This window comes from Nerophis ophidion, linkage group LG07 (genome assembly GCF_033978795.1).
Source record: "Nerophis ophidion isolate RoL-2023_Sa linkage group LG07, RoL_Noph_v1.0, whole genome shotgun sequence".
NCBI classification, from domain to species: Eukaryota; Metazoa; Chordata; class Actinopteri; order Syngnathiformes; family Syngnathidae; genus Nerophis; species Nerophis ophidion.
The window spans coordinates 61,458,467-61,476,652 of NC_084617.1; the positions used below are offsets into that span (position 1 = coordinate 61,458,467).

At 38.8% G+C, this 18,186-nt stretch overlaps 1 protein-coding gene across 2 annotated transcripts; it reads right to left on the minus strand.

The window, feature by feature from the left end:
* Positions 1-2,838: 2,838 nt before the first annotated feature.
* zfand5a (zinc finger, AN1-type domain 5a) lies at positions 2,839-10,973 on the minus strand. Of its 2 annotated transcripts, none has more exons than XM_061906777.1 (6): positions 10,662-10,973; positions 7,667-7,837; positions 7,165-7,261; positions 6,989-7,074; positions 4,592-4,720; positions 2,839-4,499 (listed from the first exon to the last, which is right to left on the minus strand). In XM_061906777.1, the coding sequence occupies exons 2-6, from the start codon at positions 7,833-7,835 to the stop codon at positions 4,351-4,353; spliced, it is 630 nt and encodes a 209-aa protein (XP_061762761.1). In that variant the 5' UTR covers positions 7,836-7,837; positions 10,662-10,973; the 3' UTR covers positions 2,839-4,350. The 2 variants fall into 2 exon arrangements, with proteins under 2 accessions (XP_061762761.1, XP_061762762.1); XM_061906778.1 differs by having other exon boundaries at positions 7,676-7,837; positions 10,662-10,967.
* Between the last annotated feature and the right edge of the window lie 7,213 nt (positions 10,974-18,186).

Below are 18,186 nucleotides of genomic sequence, written 5' to 3' on the forward strand. Positions count from 1 at the left end.
AATCCTTCCACTTCTTTCCTGACAATTTAAATCAATGTTCAAGTATTTATTTTTAATTGTAAAGAATAATAAATACATTTTAATGTAATTCTTAATTTTAGCTTCTGTTTTTTTCGAAGAAAGAATATTTGTGAAATATTTCTTGAAACTTCCATCCATCCATTCATTTTCTACCGCTTATTCCCTTTTGGGGTCGCGGGGGGTGCTGGCGCCTAACTTATTATAATTAAAATTATAATAATCTAGAAAATCTTTAGAATCAAATTTAAATCTTAATTCAAAGTCTTTTGGATTTCGTTTAAAATTTTGGTTCTGGAAAATCTAGAAGAAATAATGATTTGTCTTTGTTAGAAATACAGCTTGGTCCAATTTGTTATATATTTTAACAAACTGCAGAATGCATTTTAACCTATTTAAAACATGTCATCAAATTCTAAAATTAATCTTAATCAGGAAAAATTACTAATGATGTTCCATAAATTCTTTTTTAAAGTCTTTCAAAAAGATTCAAATTAAATTAGCTAGTTTTTCTCTTCTTTTTTTCAGTTGAATTTTTAATTTTAAAGAGTCGAAATTGAAGATAAACTATGTTTCAAAATTTAATTACATTTTTTTCCCCCGTTTTCCCCTCTTTTAAACCGTTCAATTAAGTGTTTTTTTCATAATTTATTCTCTACAAAAGACTTTCCGTAAAAGCAAAAAAAAATGTACGACGGAATGACAGACAGAAATACCCATTTTTTAATTTACAGTATATATATAGATTTATTTATTAAAGGTAAATTGAGCAAATTGGCTATTTCTGGCAATTTATTTAAGTGTGTATCAAACTGGTAGCACTTCGCATTAATTAGTACCCAAGAAGTAGCTCTTGGTTTCAAAAAGGTTGTGACCCCTGCCTTAGGCTTTTTGATGTCACCGTTTTCACATACTATTGTATTCGATTGCATTACATGAGTTATTTACCTGATTTAAACGTGTGACATTAACTGATTGAAAGTCATTCAAAAGGGTCAAAATAAAAAATAAAACATTACAGGTTTGTAGGACTGCAACAATTAATCGATTAAATCTACAAATTTGATTAGAAAAAGGGTTCGATTTATATTCTGTTCCTTCGATTGATCGTTTAATGAGTCTAAGTATTTAAATAAACACAATCCAGACCACATGCAGTGCCTGGAAATTTAAGGGGTTAGTGCGTCTGCCTCACAATACGAAGGTCCTGCAGTCCTGGGTTCAAATCCAGGCTTGGGATCTTTCTGTGTGGAGTTTGCATGTTCTCCCCGTGAATGCGTGGGTTCCCTCCGGGTACTCCGGCTTCCTCCCACTTCCAAAGACATGCACCTGGGGATAGGTTGATTGGCAACACTAAATTGGCCCTAGTGTGTGAATGTGAGTGTGAATGTTGTCTGTCTATCTGTGTTGGCCCTGCGATGAGATGGCGACTTGTCCAGGGTGTACCCCGCCTTCCACCCGATTGTAGCTGAGATAGGCGCCAGCGCCACCCGCCACCCCGAAAGGGAATAAGCGGTAGAAAATGGATGGATGGATGGGCCGAGTTTCTGCACGGCCCCTACAAAAGTGTGCACGTGATGGTCTGTGGGTGTCGTGATCTGTGTGGCAGCATGTATATAAGATTAAATTTTTTTTTTTTTATCATTAACAAACATACTGTATGTAAAACTGCAATTTCAATGTGGGTGATGTGCATTTATTTAAGTAAAACAAGAATGAATGTTATGGCAAGCAGACAAATTGTTTATTTCAGCTGCTTCCCCTAAAATTCGCATTGAGCAAAATTTCCGATTACTTAATTACTCAAACAAAATAATCTGTAGCTGCAGGCTTACTGTAGTTCATTGAGACATTTGGGCAAAAAAAAATGATATTTTTTTAGCCCCTTAAAAACTATAGGGCTTTTACGTTATGTTTGGCTTTGAAGATAATTAAAATCAAATGTTCCATCCATTCATTCATTTACTTCCGCTTGTCCTTTTCGGAGTCACGGAGGGTGCTGGAGCCTATCTCAGCTGCATTCGGGCAAAAGGCGGAGTACACCCTGGACGAGTCGCCACCTCATTGCATGGCCAAGGTTAATCATACATAATGGTAGCCGCTGACAGAAACCGCGAAAAATATTTGGGATTCACAGGTGTGACAATTGGCACGGCCGTCAGTGAAGCTGTTGTTCTCTTTTGCTCTTCTTCCCCGTAGGTCAGCATAAAATGTAGGTCACGTTTAAATGTGCTGAATCCCCCTGCCACCTTTCCTCACAGCAAAATGTTACCTTCAAACACCATGTTTTTTTTTTTATCTAATGTGTCATATGAATCCTCCATTGTCCTCGGCGCATGTCCAAACAATGTGATCTCTTGTCGCCCTCCGTCATAGGAACACCACATGAGCAGGCCTCAGCTGTCTGAGCAGCTGCTTGCCGTGACACCATCTGTGAAGCCACTCTGAGCTCCCAAAAGGAGTAGGAAAAGAACATACTGTTTTTGAAGCACACGCAATGGGAGTCTGGCCTGTATGCCCTCTGCACAAACAGTGCAACAGAATACTTCTTTTCCAGGGTCAAGGGGTTAATACTTCCTGTGTGTCAGAGTTATGGCCAGTTCCATGTAATAACATGGGCTGAAAAGAGGCATTACAGGTTTCCTCTATTCACATGTACCTGACTGAAAATAGAACACTCCAGTTCAATGGTCATTTTAGTGGCATCAAGTTCACGGCCGACTCTAGAAGCAAAAAAATGTGGTTCATGTACATACTCAAATGATGAGAAAACGCTAATAAACACCATTGAAAAGACTGGACACACAACAGGCGGCTTGGTAATGTCTCTCTGTACAGTTTTATTTACATGATACTATTCTGTGGTAATGCTGGATAGCAGGATTATATGCAATACATAAATATTAACATTTTTTTTTCTATTTTTTGTACAAATTTGCATATAACTAAGAATCAGAAAGGAAAAACTCAGAAACAGTTTGCCTTAAATGAAAAACACATTGGGAGATTAACGCAAGTCACACACATACGATGTGTCAGGCCGCCATGAAACACTTTGCACAGGCTCATGCACACACACACACATCACATACATACATACTCTCTTGCACACACATCTACTGTGCTCTATAGTACACACACAGACACATAATTTGGACAGGTGAGAAGTTACATCTAACTGTGGTACTCTATTATTCATAAATCTAGCTCTGGCATGCTCCTGTAGTTCTGTAAACATGTGCTGATAAACCACCTCAGACAACACATACAGTGCACACAAACATTCTGCTAGCGCACTTAAAATGAATAAAACCAAGGGAGTGGAAAAAAATCCTGGTTCATATACCCTAACGCCACCAGTGCATTGAATGCATGCGCCAACATTGACATGAAAGGGGGAAAAATTAAATCGTCCGAGCAATAGTAAAATGCCTGAAACTAGACAGACATAATTGTCTGGAAACCCTCAGTCATGTGAAGAGAAACTCAAGCATTAATCCCATTCATTCGATTTTGCAGCCTAGATTAAGCTGAGGCCTCCATCCTCCCATCTGTGAGCACTTTCACCCGCTGTAAGGGATTGCATTCGGTAAAATGTGGAGTCTTGTCGATGTCCCTGTCCTGCGCTATACCTCCATAAATAAAGAACAAGCCTCATCACAATCAAACCAATCAGTCAACATAAGAATGCTGATCAGAGGGGTCACTGAGGCGGAGAAGAGGTGACCCGCTGCTCTGCTGGGTGGGGATCACAGTGGATGAGTACAAAGAGGGGGACAAAAAAGAAAGATGATGAGGCAAACAGAGCAGCTGTGAGGTAGGTAAAGCCAGGAAAGACAGAGACAAAGTAACAGAGCCCCTTGTGCAACATTTTGGGGGACAGTTATTATACGCTGCTACAGTATGGTCTCAATTCTTTTGACAGGTTTCTCACATGATGGGGGGCGAGTTTGGCACAGAATGGGGCCTTGGTTAAGGTGAGAAGAGTGCAGCATAGCTGGGACGTCAACTCTGTGCTGCTCTTTATAAGACAATATGTATTCTCAGGAAAAAAACACAAATATTTAATGGCGGCAAAGACACACCACATAAAATGAGATAAAACTAATTAAATCAGAAGGGGAATCAAAGTGATCATTCATGCATCTCCCTCAGACAGATTTGTTTTTTTGTCGCGTTTTCTTGAGGTTTTAATTTTGTAAATCAAGTCCTATCCATCTTCACTTGGCCCACACATGCCAGTGCTCAATTCAAAAGGTGAAACACCCCAGTCTTTTTTCAAAAAGGTGTTATCTTCATCACTGCCACTTGCATTTGTCCGCCTTGTCAGATTTATATTCTCTGGATCTTGTCGGCCACCACCACGGGGTTCTCTTTACGGATCTTGGCTGCCGCCTCGGCCTTGTAGTCGTAAGGGCAGTTGTGCTTGTCAGAGTACCGGTGGATACCACAGAAGATGTTCCCACAGCGACAGTCGAATCCTAGAAGCAAAAAAGGGTATAAAAGTGCTTTAGGACAATTACAACTGACACAAGAGACTATTGAATACAATTTAAGGTTCCCCATCACTCACCTGTAAGTCCCACCCTCTTGCGGCACATGAAGCACCTATTTTTCTTAGGTTTGGACGAGTCTTCTTTGCTATCATCATTGCTGGGAGAAGCTACAGGAGTCAGGCTAGAGGCTGCTGGCTGGTTTACAACTGAAGATTGAAAAACAAAACACGATCAGGAACGTCTTCATTTTTTAATCTAGTAATTTTTGTGTGTTTTCACAGAATGTGTTTTATTTTGAACTGGCAAGCAATTAAAAAAAAGTGCAATTATAATCTGTAATTATTTTCTTCTCTCAAATCTCACCTGAAGAATGCTGAGAAAAGCCCTTGACTTGATTTTACTTAAATACATTACATAATTATGAAGACAGATGTATAATCAAAAAGTGGCTTTCTAATTTATTAATTTTTTTACCAGACTTGGGCAGTTATCGTTAATTCACTAAAACAAAATATCCGGTCCATATTAAGTGCTGTAGTTAATAGATTAAAAGTCAGAACACTTTTCTGAGCAATACATTTTGAATGTTGAACTTTTTGCTTTCCCTCTCCATCCATCCATTTCCTACCGCTTGTCCCTTTTGGGGTTGCTGGAGCCTATCCCAGCTGCACATGGGCGGAAGGTGGGGTACACAAATTACCCACCACATGGATTTCCAGGTATATTTGAAAAAACTTGTAGCCCTTTTTAAATCATGTGGAGTCCTTGACATCTCTACCCGATTGCAACGACTGAGCCACGCACGCACATTACACATATACATGAAATAAATAATTAATATTATTTTTGTTGTTGTTTCATTTTATTATTGTAATTTGTTAAATTTACCTCCTAATTTATTTTGATTTTAATTTTGGTTTTGTTCGTTTTTTGATTGACTTGTGTTGTGTCTCTCACATTTCTGTCGGAAGCTTGTGACTGCCCTCTTGTGGGTGGGTTGGGTTGGTGGGAAGAGAAAAAAGGTCGAAACAATGTTACAATGGACGTACAGTACTGTAATGTCATGTCATTTGTGCTGTGCTCCATGAAATAACTTACAATATAAAGTTTATATATATGTGTGTATATATATATAAACACATTAAATAAAGTCCCATCAATTATGGAGCTAGTGTTTGTTATCAATAGTGTTTTACAAGAACATATTTAATAAATACATGTCTGTATTTGTCACAAGTAGATATTAAACTTTGTAAAATGGATCAGTGGAAATGTTGGATTTGACGGACTTTCCTGACTGTCAATCGCATGGCCATCATTGTGCAACATTCCCTAATGTTCTAAACCTTATTTAACGACACGACATTTTTGTGAGTTTTGGTTTCATTTTGTCCACTGGCAGGCATGGGAGCATGCGATCTATTACCTTTATTAAATAGCATTCTCCTAAATGTAGTGTACTCTGATTTTAAATATAATATACACATTGTACTATTATCAATATATTGATGCACATATCTGATATAATAGTATAGAATCAGTTTGATGTTCGTCAAAAGACACACAGAAGTGACGACATTTCTAAATAGCTCGGGGAATATAGATCGATGCACGTTACACAAAAAAAAACATTGTCTTCTCTACAACATTCAAACTCATACAAACCACAAACACTAAGCTTATACTGACTATTTTACAGTATTTGTTTGATATAATGCATCCTATCCCCACTATTTAAAGCCACTAACGCCAGTGTCGTGACAGAGGGAAACCTCCTTTTCGCCATGGCTATATACTATCTTCGTCCGGCATGGTGGGAGTGTTAGTGCACTCAGTCGAACAAAAGAAGAGGGCAAAGAGAACTCGCAGGCATACAGAGGCAGTAACGTTAGAGATTAAAAATTATATTAGTGCGATTAAAAAACATCAGTCGCCATCAATTTATTTATATATCCCTTGATCACTAGTGCCCCAAAGGGCTTCACAAAGCACAAATACACCCTCTGATTTGTACCCACATCTGGGCAAGGAAAAAGGAATACATAACCAAATATGACCAAATAATAGCAATTTATGCAATAATTTGACACACCCAATTTAAACATTACCAATGTGCAAGTAATTGCTATGCAAACTAAAAATAATTTTACCCTTTAACTATACTGTTATCATGAGCAGCACTCCATGTTACTCAGATAGTAATTATTGTAGGGCCCATCTTTAAATTTCTCCCTGCTGTCTTTGCAAAAAATACTGCCCTGCTTTACTCAGCTCCGTGAGAGATTCGGCTTGACAGTAGCTAATCTTAAATAGTCTTCTGGTGTGGGGGTATTTTTAAACAGGTCTATTTTTAGACAGCGTTGCTTTCTTTGAGGCAGCAAGAAAACCCTGTGGTTGAGTTGACGAAGAAGACTGAGTGTAACAGTAGCCTGCACGTGCGTCATGTCTGCTTGTGTGTGTGTGTGTGTGTGTACCAGGTTCTAGAGATTCCGACTTGTCCTTTCTCGAGATGCTCATCTCTGTCATTTGTTGAGTCACAGGGAGCGATCCTTGAACAATTCTGAATGCGTAAAAAGGAGACAAGTATGAGGCAATTTGTCCCGAATTTCCAATTTACGGAAGAGTCATGTTAAATAAGTGTGGAACTGACCTAGACATTTCTGGTGAGGAGGCTGGGGAGGCGTCTACCTTGGCGAGACTGGCTTCTAGTCTCTGGATTGCAGAGGCCTCTGAAGTATTAGCTGAGCCTGTATGAGCACAACATTGACACAATTGGACAAAACTCACAACAAAGGAAATAATTACTAAATATTAGATATGATCTATTTGATATTCTCATTCATCTCTAGTGCCAAGACTAAAGGTGACTCCCATGTTTGACCTTACAATTAACTATAACCGTGAACGTTGCCACAGATAAAAACAGCTGTCTTTCATTACACTGAGTGGAAAAACATAGGGGGAGGGCAGGGGGGCGCTGGGAAAATACACAAGCTGAAGGAGAGCTGTGTGAATTTCAAAACAATGCCTTTTCCTTCCTTACACTTGAGCTACAAAAGCACAGGGTTTGAGTTTACATGATGACATTGCGACGAATGAATGCAAATGACACGGGCGTACACATTTTGGTATATTGCTGTGTGCTGACGTACAGTACATACCCATGGGGCTGAGGGGGCTCATCCGGTCGCTGTTCTGCTGCCGTGTCAGGTGGTCCTTGTAGCATACAGAGCACATGCCATTGGTTCTGGGGTTGCCATAGAAACCACAGCCTGTGGCGCAGAGCATGGGCACCGGACTCTGGTTTGTCTCTTGGGCCATTGCTGAAAAGATGAAAGAGACAGTGTGAGAAGGCATATTAAAAAACACATGCACACACACACACGCACACGCACACGCACACGCACACACACACACACACACACACAAAGTCTTATTGCAAGAAAATGCATTCTGACCATATTCTTCAGACAAGCACGCTACCACACAAGGTCCAAACACAATGTTAATCACCAAACAGAAAACGGACTCTGCTTTGTTCACAGTCTTAGCCCCCCCTACCACCTCAGGAGGGGAACCGTCTCTGCCCGCAGCTGACGCACTATTTGTCATCAGGAGAAAATTGCCCTGATGACGAATCACATCTATGACAACAGGATAGTTGTTTGTATTGAATAGAACACCAAGTGATTGTAGATCTTGAATTTGACTTTATTCTTGCCTAACAATGTACATGCAAAATGAATCATCAAATTGTGCAGTGATAATTACACAACCATTATCACATACTAAGCCTAACCTTTTAGCCAATTCTAGTTCATTACATTTAACAAAAGACAATCTTCAAATGAGAATCCTTCTGACAAGTTGCCCTGTACAAGGTTTTTACCACATAAGGTCTTTCAAAACAGCCAGACAAACTCCCCCAGACGTACACACACATGCACTCACACATTCTCTTGGCAAACCATGTAGTTCTGTGATGCGGACGTAACACGCCGCTGTGATGAAACACAAATGGAAGTTGTGAAATAGGAAACGGAACATTTTGAACAGTCCTTGATGTATGGTTAGGCAATGTCTGGGCAAAACAAAAGGCCTATTAGACTAGAGGGCGTCCTTTCCTTACCAAATCAACTGATCCGATACAAACAAAAACAACAAGCTTACATTGCAAAAAGTATCACGTTTCTCTCCTAAATAACCTTTGACCCTGTTGTGCTGTTAGTCTAGTCAATATTCTGGTCACGGTCACACACAGGGTCGAACTGTTTTATGCTCCAGTAGAGGCCAACAGTTGTTTTGAAACATCTTGCCAACACAGCAAGGGTATCCTGACCACATCAAGCGATTTTTAACTCTTTAACCACCCCTCTTCCTCGCTTAGTGCATGCTATGTGTGTCAACAAAGGGTTTCCTCGGAAAAGCCCACCATGACCTTCTCTCCCTTTGTCACGTGTTCATCTGCTGACTGGCGATATTCATCAGCACTCATGTAGACCTCAGTTCTCTAAAGGCTCTTTAAACCAAAGCTAAATCCACTTGACATAAAAACTGACACGTTTCGCTAATATGGCTGATACAGACAAAACATGTGATTATTTATGCGACGGAGTGTCAAGAGTTGGGTCCTGCTTTCACAATCAGACATTCTGAACAAATCTTTCATAAGCATCTGTGAAGACATCAATCTAGCATGTCCTATTTTAAAAAGGCTCATTCTTAGATAGAGTCCATCTCAGTTCATCATACTGAGTTCATCTCAGTATGTTGGTAATGACTGAATTAATTACATGTTACAGAACTGTTGTATTACTCATTCACGGATGTCATTTTGGATATTTTGAATGTATGTGTTTGTGGGCGCTCTGACGTGGGAAAGAGGTAGGTTTAAGTAAGCTTTGCTTCTTCCTACTCCTTTTCGGACATGATACGATGTAAGGTGCTATGAAACTGTGTGATGTACTGTGTTGTAAATGTGCTCATGTTCGAAATAAACTATGAAAATAAATAAGTAAAGAAAGTTTACACATATATTAAAAAAACAATTGGGCAACATACATACTGCTTTGTCTGCTTCCAATTTTACAGAAGGTTTACCTATACAGAACATTGGTAAATCAGGGACTATCCAAGATTAGACATTCCAGTATGTGAAATATATCTTGTATGCCTGTAAATTAAACATAGTTGTACAATCTTAAAGGCTTTCTTTTCCTCTTTTGTTGACTGGAGATTACCAGTCACAAGCTCAGCTCACATTTCAAGCCATGCTAGGCTAAAAACTACTGAGTCACACTAAAAGGACAGAACAAAGCAAGCTGGGTTTTGTTAAAGGAAGATTATAAGTAATACTTTAAAAAACACACCAGATTTGAACAAATAGTCGGAGTCACATGAAGTGTAGTATTAATAAAGTAAGGTTTGGTCAAACAGTCTAGACTCAAGACTGACTGTGGTCTCTACTGCCTTTGTTTCTTCCTTTGTCTGCAATCTCCTTGTTTTCTGTTTGGACATTACCGTATCAACTATCACTAGTTCAACTATTACGTGTATATAAGACAAATAGTAGAGATTTTAATGGTAAAAATCAGTCACAATAGCTCCACAGTGCTTTGCTGACGACCAATCATCGATTCCTCTCTAGCATAAACTAATTCAAACACTTAGCAACCATCTATGTCATCTTGTTTTTCCTCACAAAAAGTGATTCGTTTGTATTATCTTGTTCGGTTTTACTATTCGGCACGTAAATGTTCAACTTGCAGGCAGGAATAATCTGGCTTTCATTCCCCCATCCCCCAGCTTTAGTGCCATAAGAAGCAGAGAGACAGTAACGAACACCAGCTATCTTCCTGCCATGTTTTTCCTCCCCAAACCAGACGGAGTCACGTTTGAGGGCTGCTGATGTTTCGAATACATAGTGATAGTGGGCACATACAAAGGGGAGAAGAAAAGAGAGAAAAAAAAAAAACATTTGACGTGACCGACAGAAACACACACACACCACCTGACCTCTCAATCCACCGTTAAAGGTCGCTTTGACCGACCATGAGCTAACAATTACAACACCTCGTCTTCATAACGTAGTTCGCGACGTTCACAGCCATTTCAAAACACACAAAAACAAACAAAAAAAAACCTCACCTGTGATTAATGATGGAGTTTCTCGCTAGGTGTTTTAAATAAGCTGGCGTCTGTTGGGGGTAAAAAAAATATATATTTTTTTCGGCTCCTCGCCAAAGACCCGCTTCTCCCGTCCTAATGTGCCGCGGTTGTCTGTGAAAATACTGCTTTCGGGTGGGTTGAGTCCTCCCTTCTTCGTCCTCGTCGCGATCTCTAGCTCTTTCTGGGTGAATGTTTGTTTCCTTCTTTAGTAAGAGGAGTGGCGGATGGTGTCACGGGTGGAACAACGTGTCGCCATTGGCTGCCCGCGGAGCCCCCTGATTACAGTTTAGCCGCGGCGCATGCGCACAAACCGTCTCGCCTTTATTACACATCCACTTGACACCCACCTACAAGGACAACAAGATTTTATTGAGTAATACTCTATGCACAAGTGAACATGCTGGTGCTGACGTGACTCAAATTAGAAGATATGTTGTTTATGTGCTTTTAGTACACATGGAAACTGTACAGTACATGGTTTGTGAAATACAGTGGGGCAAAAAAGTATTTAGTCAGCCACCGATTGATTGTGCAAGTTCTCCCACTTAAAATGATGACAGAGATCTGTAAATTTCATCATAGGTACACTTCAACTGTGAGAGACAGAATGTGAAAAAAAAATCCAGGAATTCACATTGTAGGAATTTTAAAGAATGTATTTGTAAATTATGGTGGAAAATAGGTATTTGGTCAACCATTCAAAGCTCTCACTGATGGAAGGAGGTTTTGGCTCAAAATCTCATGATACATGGCCCCATTCATTCTTTCCTTAAGACGGATCAATCGTCCTGTCCCCTTAACAGAAAAACAGCCCCAAAGCATGATGTTTCCACCCCCATGCTTCACAGTAGGTGTGGTGTTCTTGGGATGCAACTCAGTATTCTTCTTCCTCCAAACACGACAAGTTGAGTTTATACCACAATGGATACATGGATGATACAGCAAGGGATTGGGAGAATGTCATGTGGTCAGATGAAACCAAAATACAACTTTTTGGTATAAACTCAACTCGTTGCTTTTCTCTAGTGACTTAAAGCGCTTTTACATAGTGAAACCCAATATCTAAATTACACTTAAACCAGTGTGGGTGGCACTGGGAGCAGGTGGGTAAAGTGTCTTGCCCAAGGACACAACGGCAGTGACTAGGATGGTGGAAGCGGGGATCAAATCCGGAACCCTTAAGTTGCTGGCATGGCCACTCCATCACAAAAAACATAAGAGTTATAGAAATTATTGGAAACTGAGGACATCCATGACATTATGTTTTTTACAACATGTAAACATTTGACCACAACCGTATATATATATATATATATATATATATATATATATCTTCACTGCTTAAATCTGGAGATCAACTTGATATCTATCCTCAATATAAAGTTTATTTGTATTTATTTTTATATATTTCCTTTTTTTTTTTTAAAACAATTTATGCCCTTTTTTTGAAAGAAAACCCCCTTTTTTATGGCAAAAACACAAACTATGCAATTTTTGTGCATGCACTCACACAATTTTTGTAAACACAACTCTTGGGGCGGCATGGCGTAGTGGGTAGAGCGGACGTGCCAGAATCCTGAAGGTTGCAGGTTCGCTTCCCACCTATTGACATCCAAAATCGCTGCCGTTGTGTCCTTGGGCAGGACACTTCACCCTTGCCCCCGGTGCCGCTCAGACTGGTGAATGAATGATAGGTGGCTGTCGGAGCGGCCGTAGGCGCAAACTGGCAACCACGCTTCCGTCAGTCTACCCCAGGGTAGCTGTGGCTACATATGTAGTTCACCACCACCAGGTGTGAATGAATGATGGGTTCCCACTTCTCTGTGAGCGCTTTGAGTATCTAACAATAGAAAAGCGCGATATAAATCTAATCTATTATTATTATTATTCTTATGTCACTACTAACTCACCAACATTGTTTTTTTTTTATTAACATAAAATGTGTTGTTGGCAGATTCGAAGCAACTATGCCTTTGATATGAATATATGGTACTCATTGGTACTCTGGTGGTTTTTAGTGGTTGTGGCATCAAATTACATATCTAAAAGAATTTGCCGTATTCCAAACATAAATATTTGGATTTATTTGGTTTTCATGGAAAAATCATTGTAAAATGATATGTTTACAGTATATTGGTACTTGATCGTTATAAAAGGGAGTCAATGGGTGAGAAAAGGGTCTCGGGGAACTCCAATGAGTATTCACTCAGATGCTTGTGCTGAAAATGACTTGGCAAAGAATGCACATTTTTGCATTAATTATTCATTGCGCTATCCTTTAAAATGAACATTATGTTGCACGATGTCATCTTCAAAGGCAATTCAAAGACCCACAAAGGTCCCATGTCTCCCCAAGAGTTGACCATATCTAAATGTTTTGCATGTTCACGTCGAACTGTTCAATATTTGTACTGTTTTCCTACGCTCTAAGAATCCCGACGTGGACCCCGGCGTAAACAAGTTGAAAAACTTATTCGGGTGTTACCATTTAGTGGTCAATTGTACAGAATATGTACTGAACTGTGCAATCTACTAATACAAGTTTCAGTCAATCAAAAAACCCAACAGGTGTGTGATCCGATATATTTTCATCTGCAGAAAAGTTTCCTGTGACTCTTTATCTTTTAAGCTCAGTGGCCACTTCCCTTTGAGAACATCCTGTTTGAAGCCTCGTAATGATGAGGTACTATTGATGAATTGTTAGGCGTTGTCTTGTTCTCATGATGTCAACATGTGAGCAGAAGGTGATAGTTTAAACACCATTTTTGTGCTGCTCATCGCTTGGTTAGAAAATCGTATATTAATTGAAAAAAATAATTTGTATCGTATATATTAATAAAAAAAAAAAAGTTAAATTAAGTCCAACTCTAAAATTTATAGGGCATTTTAGATTCATCCTGAAAACTTCACCCCAAAACAAAATATCCCACATTTTTTGTGAGTAGAGTATGTTTCTGCATGGCAGCTCTTGCCATCACTGTGTGAATTGGTGAATGTGATAAAGTGTCAAAGGTAGAAAAGCGCTATACAAGCGTAACCCTTTACAGCAACCCAAAAGTATATCATCCACAAATACCCACGTTTGAATAATTTGCTTTTAGACACAATGTTATACAAACTATATAACAGGCAGACATGTGTTACGTAATGTATTGCTAGGATAAATTGGGGGTATAAGCATAATTTTATTTGTAGCACTCCCATTCCCATCCATCCATCCATCCATTTTCTACAGCTTGTCCCTTTCGGGGTCACAGGGAGTGCTGGAGCAGAAGGCGGTGTACACCTGGACAAGTCGCCACCTCATCGCAGGGCCAACACAGATAGACAGACAACATTCACACTCACATTCACACAGTAGGGTCAATTTTAGTATTGCCAATCTACCTAACCCCCACTGTTTTTTTTTACACTTTACTGATGTGAAACCACTTTTTATACTTTATAAATCAACTATAAATTTAATTTAATGAATATTTTTTACTAAAACAATATTTTTTTTGTGTGCAAAATAACACCATTAAAACATAAGTTTATAACCCCAGAACAGGATTCAAATGTGCACCATGGAAGCAGTTGGGACTGCATGGTGAAATTAGCCGTTATATTTTTATCAGTGGTGGAGTAGGAAGCAGCTAGGAATAAGTCTGCATTAAAATGTAATATTAAGCACTCTGTCATTCATTATTTGACATTTTATATGCGCTTCTTTACTCAAAGCGGGGCACACCACGAATCAAGGGGCCCTACGGATAGCGCGTGATCTGCGTAAAGGGAGAGGCGGCCCTGCGTCACTCACCTGGCGGGTGGTTAAACCACAATTCAAGGCTTCACATTGAACCATTTCTAAAACCCATAATTAACCTTCGACACAAATTCTAACTTTCAAACCAGAATCTAAATTTAAATCATGACTTCATTTTAGATCTCTTTCACACAGACACAGAAACTGCAATAAGTTGTGATGAAGAGTAAATATGTTTACTGGGACTTCAAAGAAAGTGTTGGTTTTCAGTACATTTGTGCAATAACAGCAATGGACATTTTGGCATCCTATAAATAATCTGTAATGTGAAAAATGTAATCAAGCTGTAAAATGTACTGTGATGTGAATAAGGAGTTCTAGTAAACAACTGTGACTGTGAGGTAATGTCCTTTGTGTCGTTCCAAGAATTTGGGAGTACATAGCAAAGACGAGAAGCACTTCCGCATTAGGTACATGCTGCGGTTGTAATTAAGGTAGACTAAAAGTGTCTCAACAAAAAAACACCTGTTATATTTCTTTACCAGAATATACCAGTATATGCTATAGCAGGGATCCTTAACCTTTTTGACCTTTGGGCCCAACTTTTCCACTTCAGAAGGGGTCGGGGCCCACTCAAATATCAACACTGAATTAGTAATTTTACTCTTGATTTCCATCATTTTAAATAATGATATCTAAGGTACTTACAGTTTCCCAGATTGTCAAATGGTATGAACGTATGTTTTAATCACAAAGATTATTATTTGTTTAACGCATAAACCAAATAAGTACTAACCAAACATACGGTCTCCCGTCCAAAGGCAAAACCCAGTAACTCAATTTTGGTCAAAACTGAGCTGATAATCATTTTGGAATTCCTAGGTGATATGCTTTACATTAGTGTATGCGATATTGTAATTTGTTCCGTAAGGAAGCTGTTACGCGCATGGCAGGACCTAGCAACTACCACATAACCGCGTAGATACAACAGAAAAACCTAGTATCTCAAGGGACCAATCGGAGCTTCTTTGTCAGTCGCCTTATTGTCTTTAATGAGACATTTGCACGAATGGGGGCCGATGGTCAACCTGATTATGTGATATTATGGCACGAGGGGATATTTGGAAGATTGGCTCAGGACGTTACATTAACTGTATTGTTCTTGATTCTTCCCCTTGCATACTCTTTTGGGCAGATAACTGTGGAGGTCAAAATAAAAACTGGACGCTGTACACGGATCTTGCCCAATGTGCAAACGCAGAATGGGGCCCACCTGAGATTGTGATAAAATATCTGGAGAAAGGGCACACGTTCATGAGAGCAGATTCAATCGATGGATCAATCGGCAAGAAAATGAAAGCTCAAGAAAACATCTATACGTTTGATGACTTTGTAGATCTTTGTAAGACAGCATCAAGATAGATTGGTTTTCCTTTGTTTTCTCAAAATCAGCTAAAAGCGAGTTAGTAGGTTTTGCCTTTGGACGGGAGCGGTATAAGAAGGGATTCATAAATAACTCACCAAAAATATGTTTACATACAATGTGATGCTAAAATAAATTAATAATGTTAATAATGTTTCTTAAATAAACTGTCAATAAAATGAAATAGAAAATAAAAATACAGCTTCACCACTTTAGTCATAATTTTTGTGCTATAGAATCTTCTCTATGACTCAATTAAGCTCCAGACTTCTTCGATTTGTTTGATACTGTCATTACTGCCACAAGGGGTGGAAAAGTGTATTAGAACTAAGTACCGCAACAGCTGAAAAACAAATATTTTTTGGCGGCCCTGTGGTTAAGAAACACTTTACTATATATATACCAATGTTTACAATGAATCCTGGGAAATAACACACAATTAAATAATTATTTTACTAACATGTGCACTCGTTTTTATCTTGATCTAAATTCATGTGCTTTCAAAAACCACTTTGGACTTTTCTTTTATTCGTCATGTTTAGGGGAAACAAAATACATTCATTCATGCAGTGTGTCAGTTGGCCCTGCAGGTCCGACAAGTCTCAACGTATTCCTCCACCCTGTCACTCACATAAAACGCAACCCCCCAGGCACAGCCCTGCAGAAAGCAAACACTATTTGGGCAGTGTGTGTCACTCCATGTGGGGGAACGTGTTGTGTATCAGTGGGTTCATGGAACTCGGAGGACTTGTACTGTCTGGAAAGCCATCGATACTGACAGTTTGCACCCCTTGGTAACAGTATTGGTGTGACACAACTCATGTGAATAGGTGTGGCCTACTTGATCAGTCTCACAACTTCAGAGCCGCCTTAATGTCTTCTTTATGTTAACTCTGCACAAAAACAAACAACAAAAACATTTATAAAAATGAAGGCAAATGGCAGCTGGAGGCAGTAACACAAAAAGTGGTCCACGTGCCACAGGGGAGTAGCTCACTCAAAGTGCTGAGCGTTGACACATCTCCATTAAAGAAATGCTGGAACTGTGTATAAATTCACAAGCTGAGGTGGCATTTGGCCAACATTGATAGGCTCTGTGTAAACAAGGAGGCATGGTGGTGGGCTCTCCATGACTGCAGTGTTGCGTAATCTTGGTATAAGAGGCTCGAGGAACACATACGATGGCTAAGATAACAAGGATTTCATCATAGCTCTGTGTTTTGACAGAGTGTAATGTAAACAACGCAGTGAAAGCTGTTGAAATTGATAATCAACCAAACGGACACTCAAACCTTCATCTACTTGGGCTGACATCATTCGATTCATTTTTAAAATGTATCATAATGCCTCAATTTACACTCTATTTGGATATCTCAGCACAACTCGACCACACACGCATACAAGTAGAGGTGTTATTGAGGGGTAGGGGTGGCCCCATTCACATTTCAGTTCAGTTTCAGTTATTTGAAACATGCATACGATACATTGTCTTGCATATATTCCCAGTTGTTTCATTACAGCATGTCCGAAAAGGAGTAAGAAGATTCAGGCCTTATTTAATCCTACCCCTTTTCATATCATAGCAGTTTTATCCCATTTTCTTGTTCTCTGTTTGTTACAGAAGAGTGAATAAATAAATAATAAATACGTAATAAATACAAAAATATACAACAAATAAGAAAAAAAAAAGAATACATAATTAATCTTTTTTTTTTTAAATGGTCCAAGATGTTCATCATAATTGTTCTTCTTTGTACTTTGTGAATAGTCGTAGTTTGAACAGTCTCTTAAACTGAATCATATTGGTGCAGTAGAGCAGTGGTTCTCAAATGGGGGTACGCGTACCCCTGGGGGTACTTGAAGGTATGCCAAGGGGTAAGTGAGATTTTAAAAAAATATTCTAAAATTAGCAACAATTCAGAAATCCTTTATAAATATATTTATTGAATAATACTTCAACAAAATATGAATGTAAGTTCATAAACTGTGAAAAGAAATGCAACAATGCAATATTCAATGTTGACAGATAGATTTTTTTGTGGACATGTTCCATAAATATTAATGTTAAATATTTCATTTTTTGTGAAGAAAAGTTTAGAATTAAGTTAATAAATCCAAATGGATCTCTATTACAATCCCCAAAGAGGGCACTTTAAGTTGATGATTACTACTATGTGTAGAAATCGTTATTTATAATTGAATGACTTGTTTATTTTTCAACAAGTTTTTAGATATATTTATATATATTTTTTCCAAGTAGTTCAAGAAAGACCACTACAAATGAGCAATATTTTGCAATGTTATACAATTTAATAAATCAGAAACTGATGAAATAG

Excerpts from the sequence above, each read along its gene's own strand:
- zfand5a (XM_061906777.1), bottom strand. The coding sequence starts at position 7,835 with ATGGCCCAAGAGACAAACCAGAGTCCGGTGCCCATGCTCTGCGCCACA. Across the intron at positions 7,262-7,666 it reads CAGCCCCATGGGTATGTACT|GCTCAGCTAATACTTCAGAG; the intron begins GTACGTCAGCAC and ends GTGCTCATACAG. Across the intron at positions 4,721-6,988 it reads GTCGGAATCTCTAGAACCTG|TTGTAAACCAGCCAGCAGCC; the intron begins GTACACACACAC and ends TTCAATCTTCAG.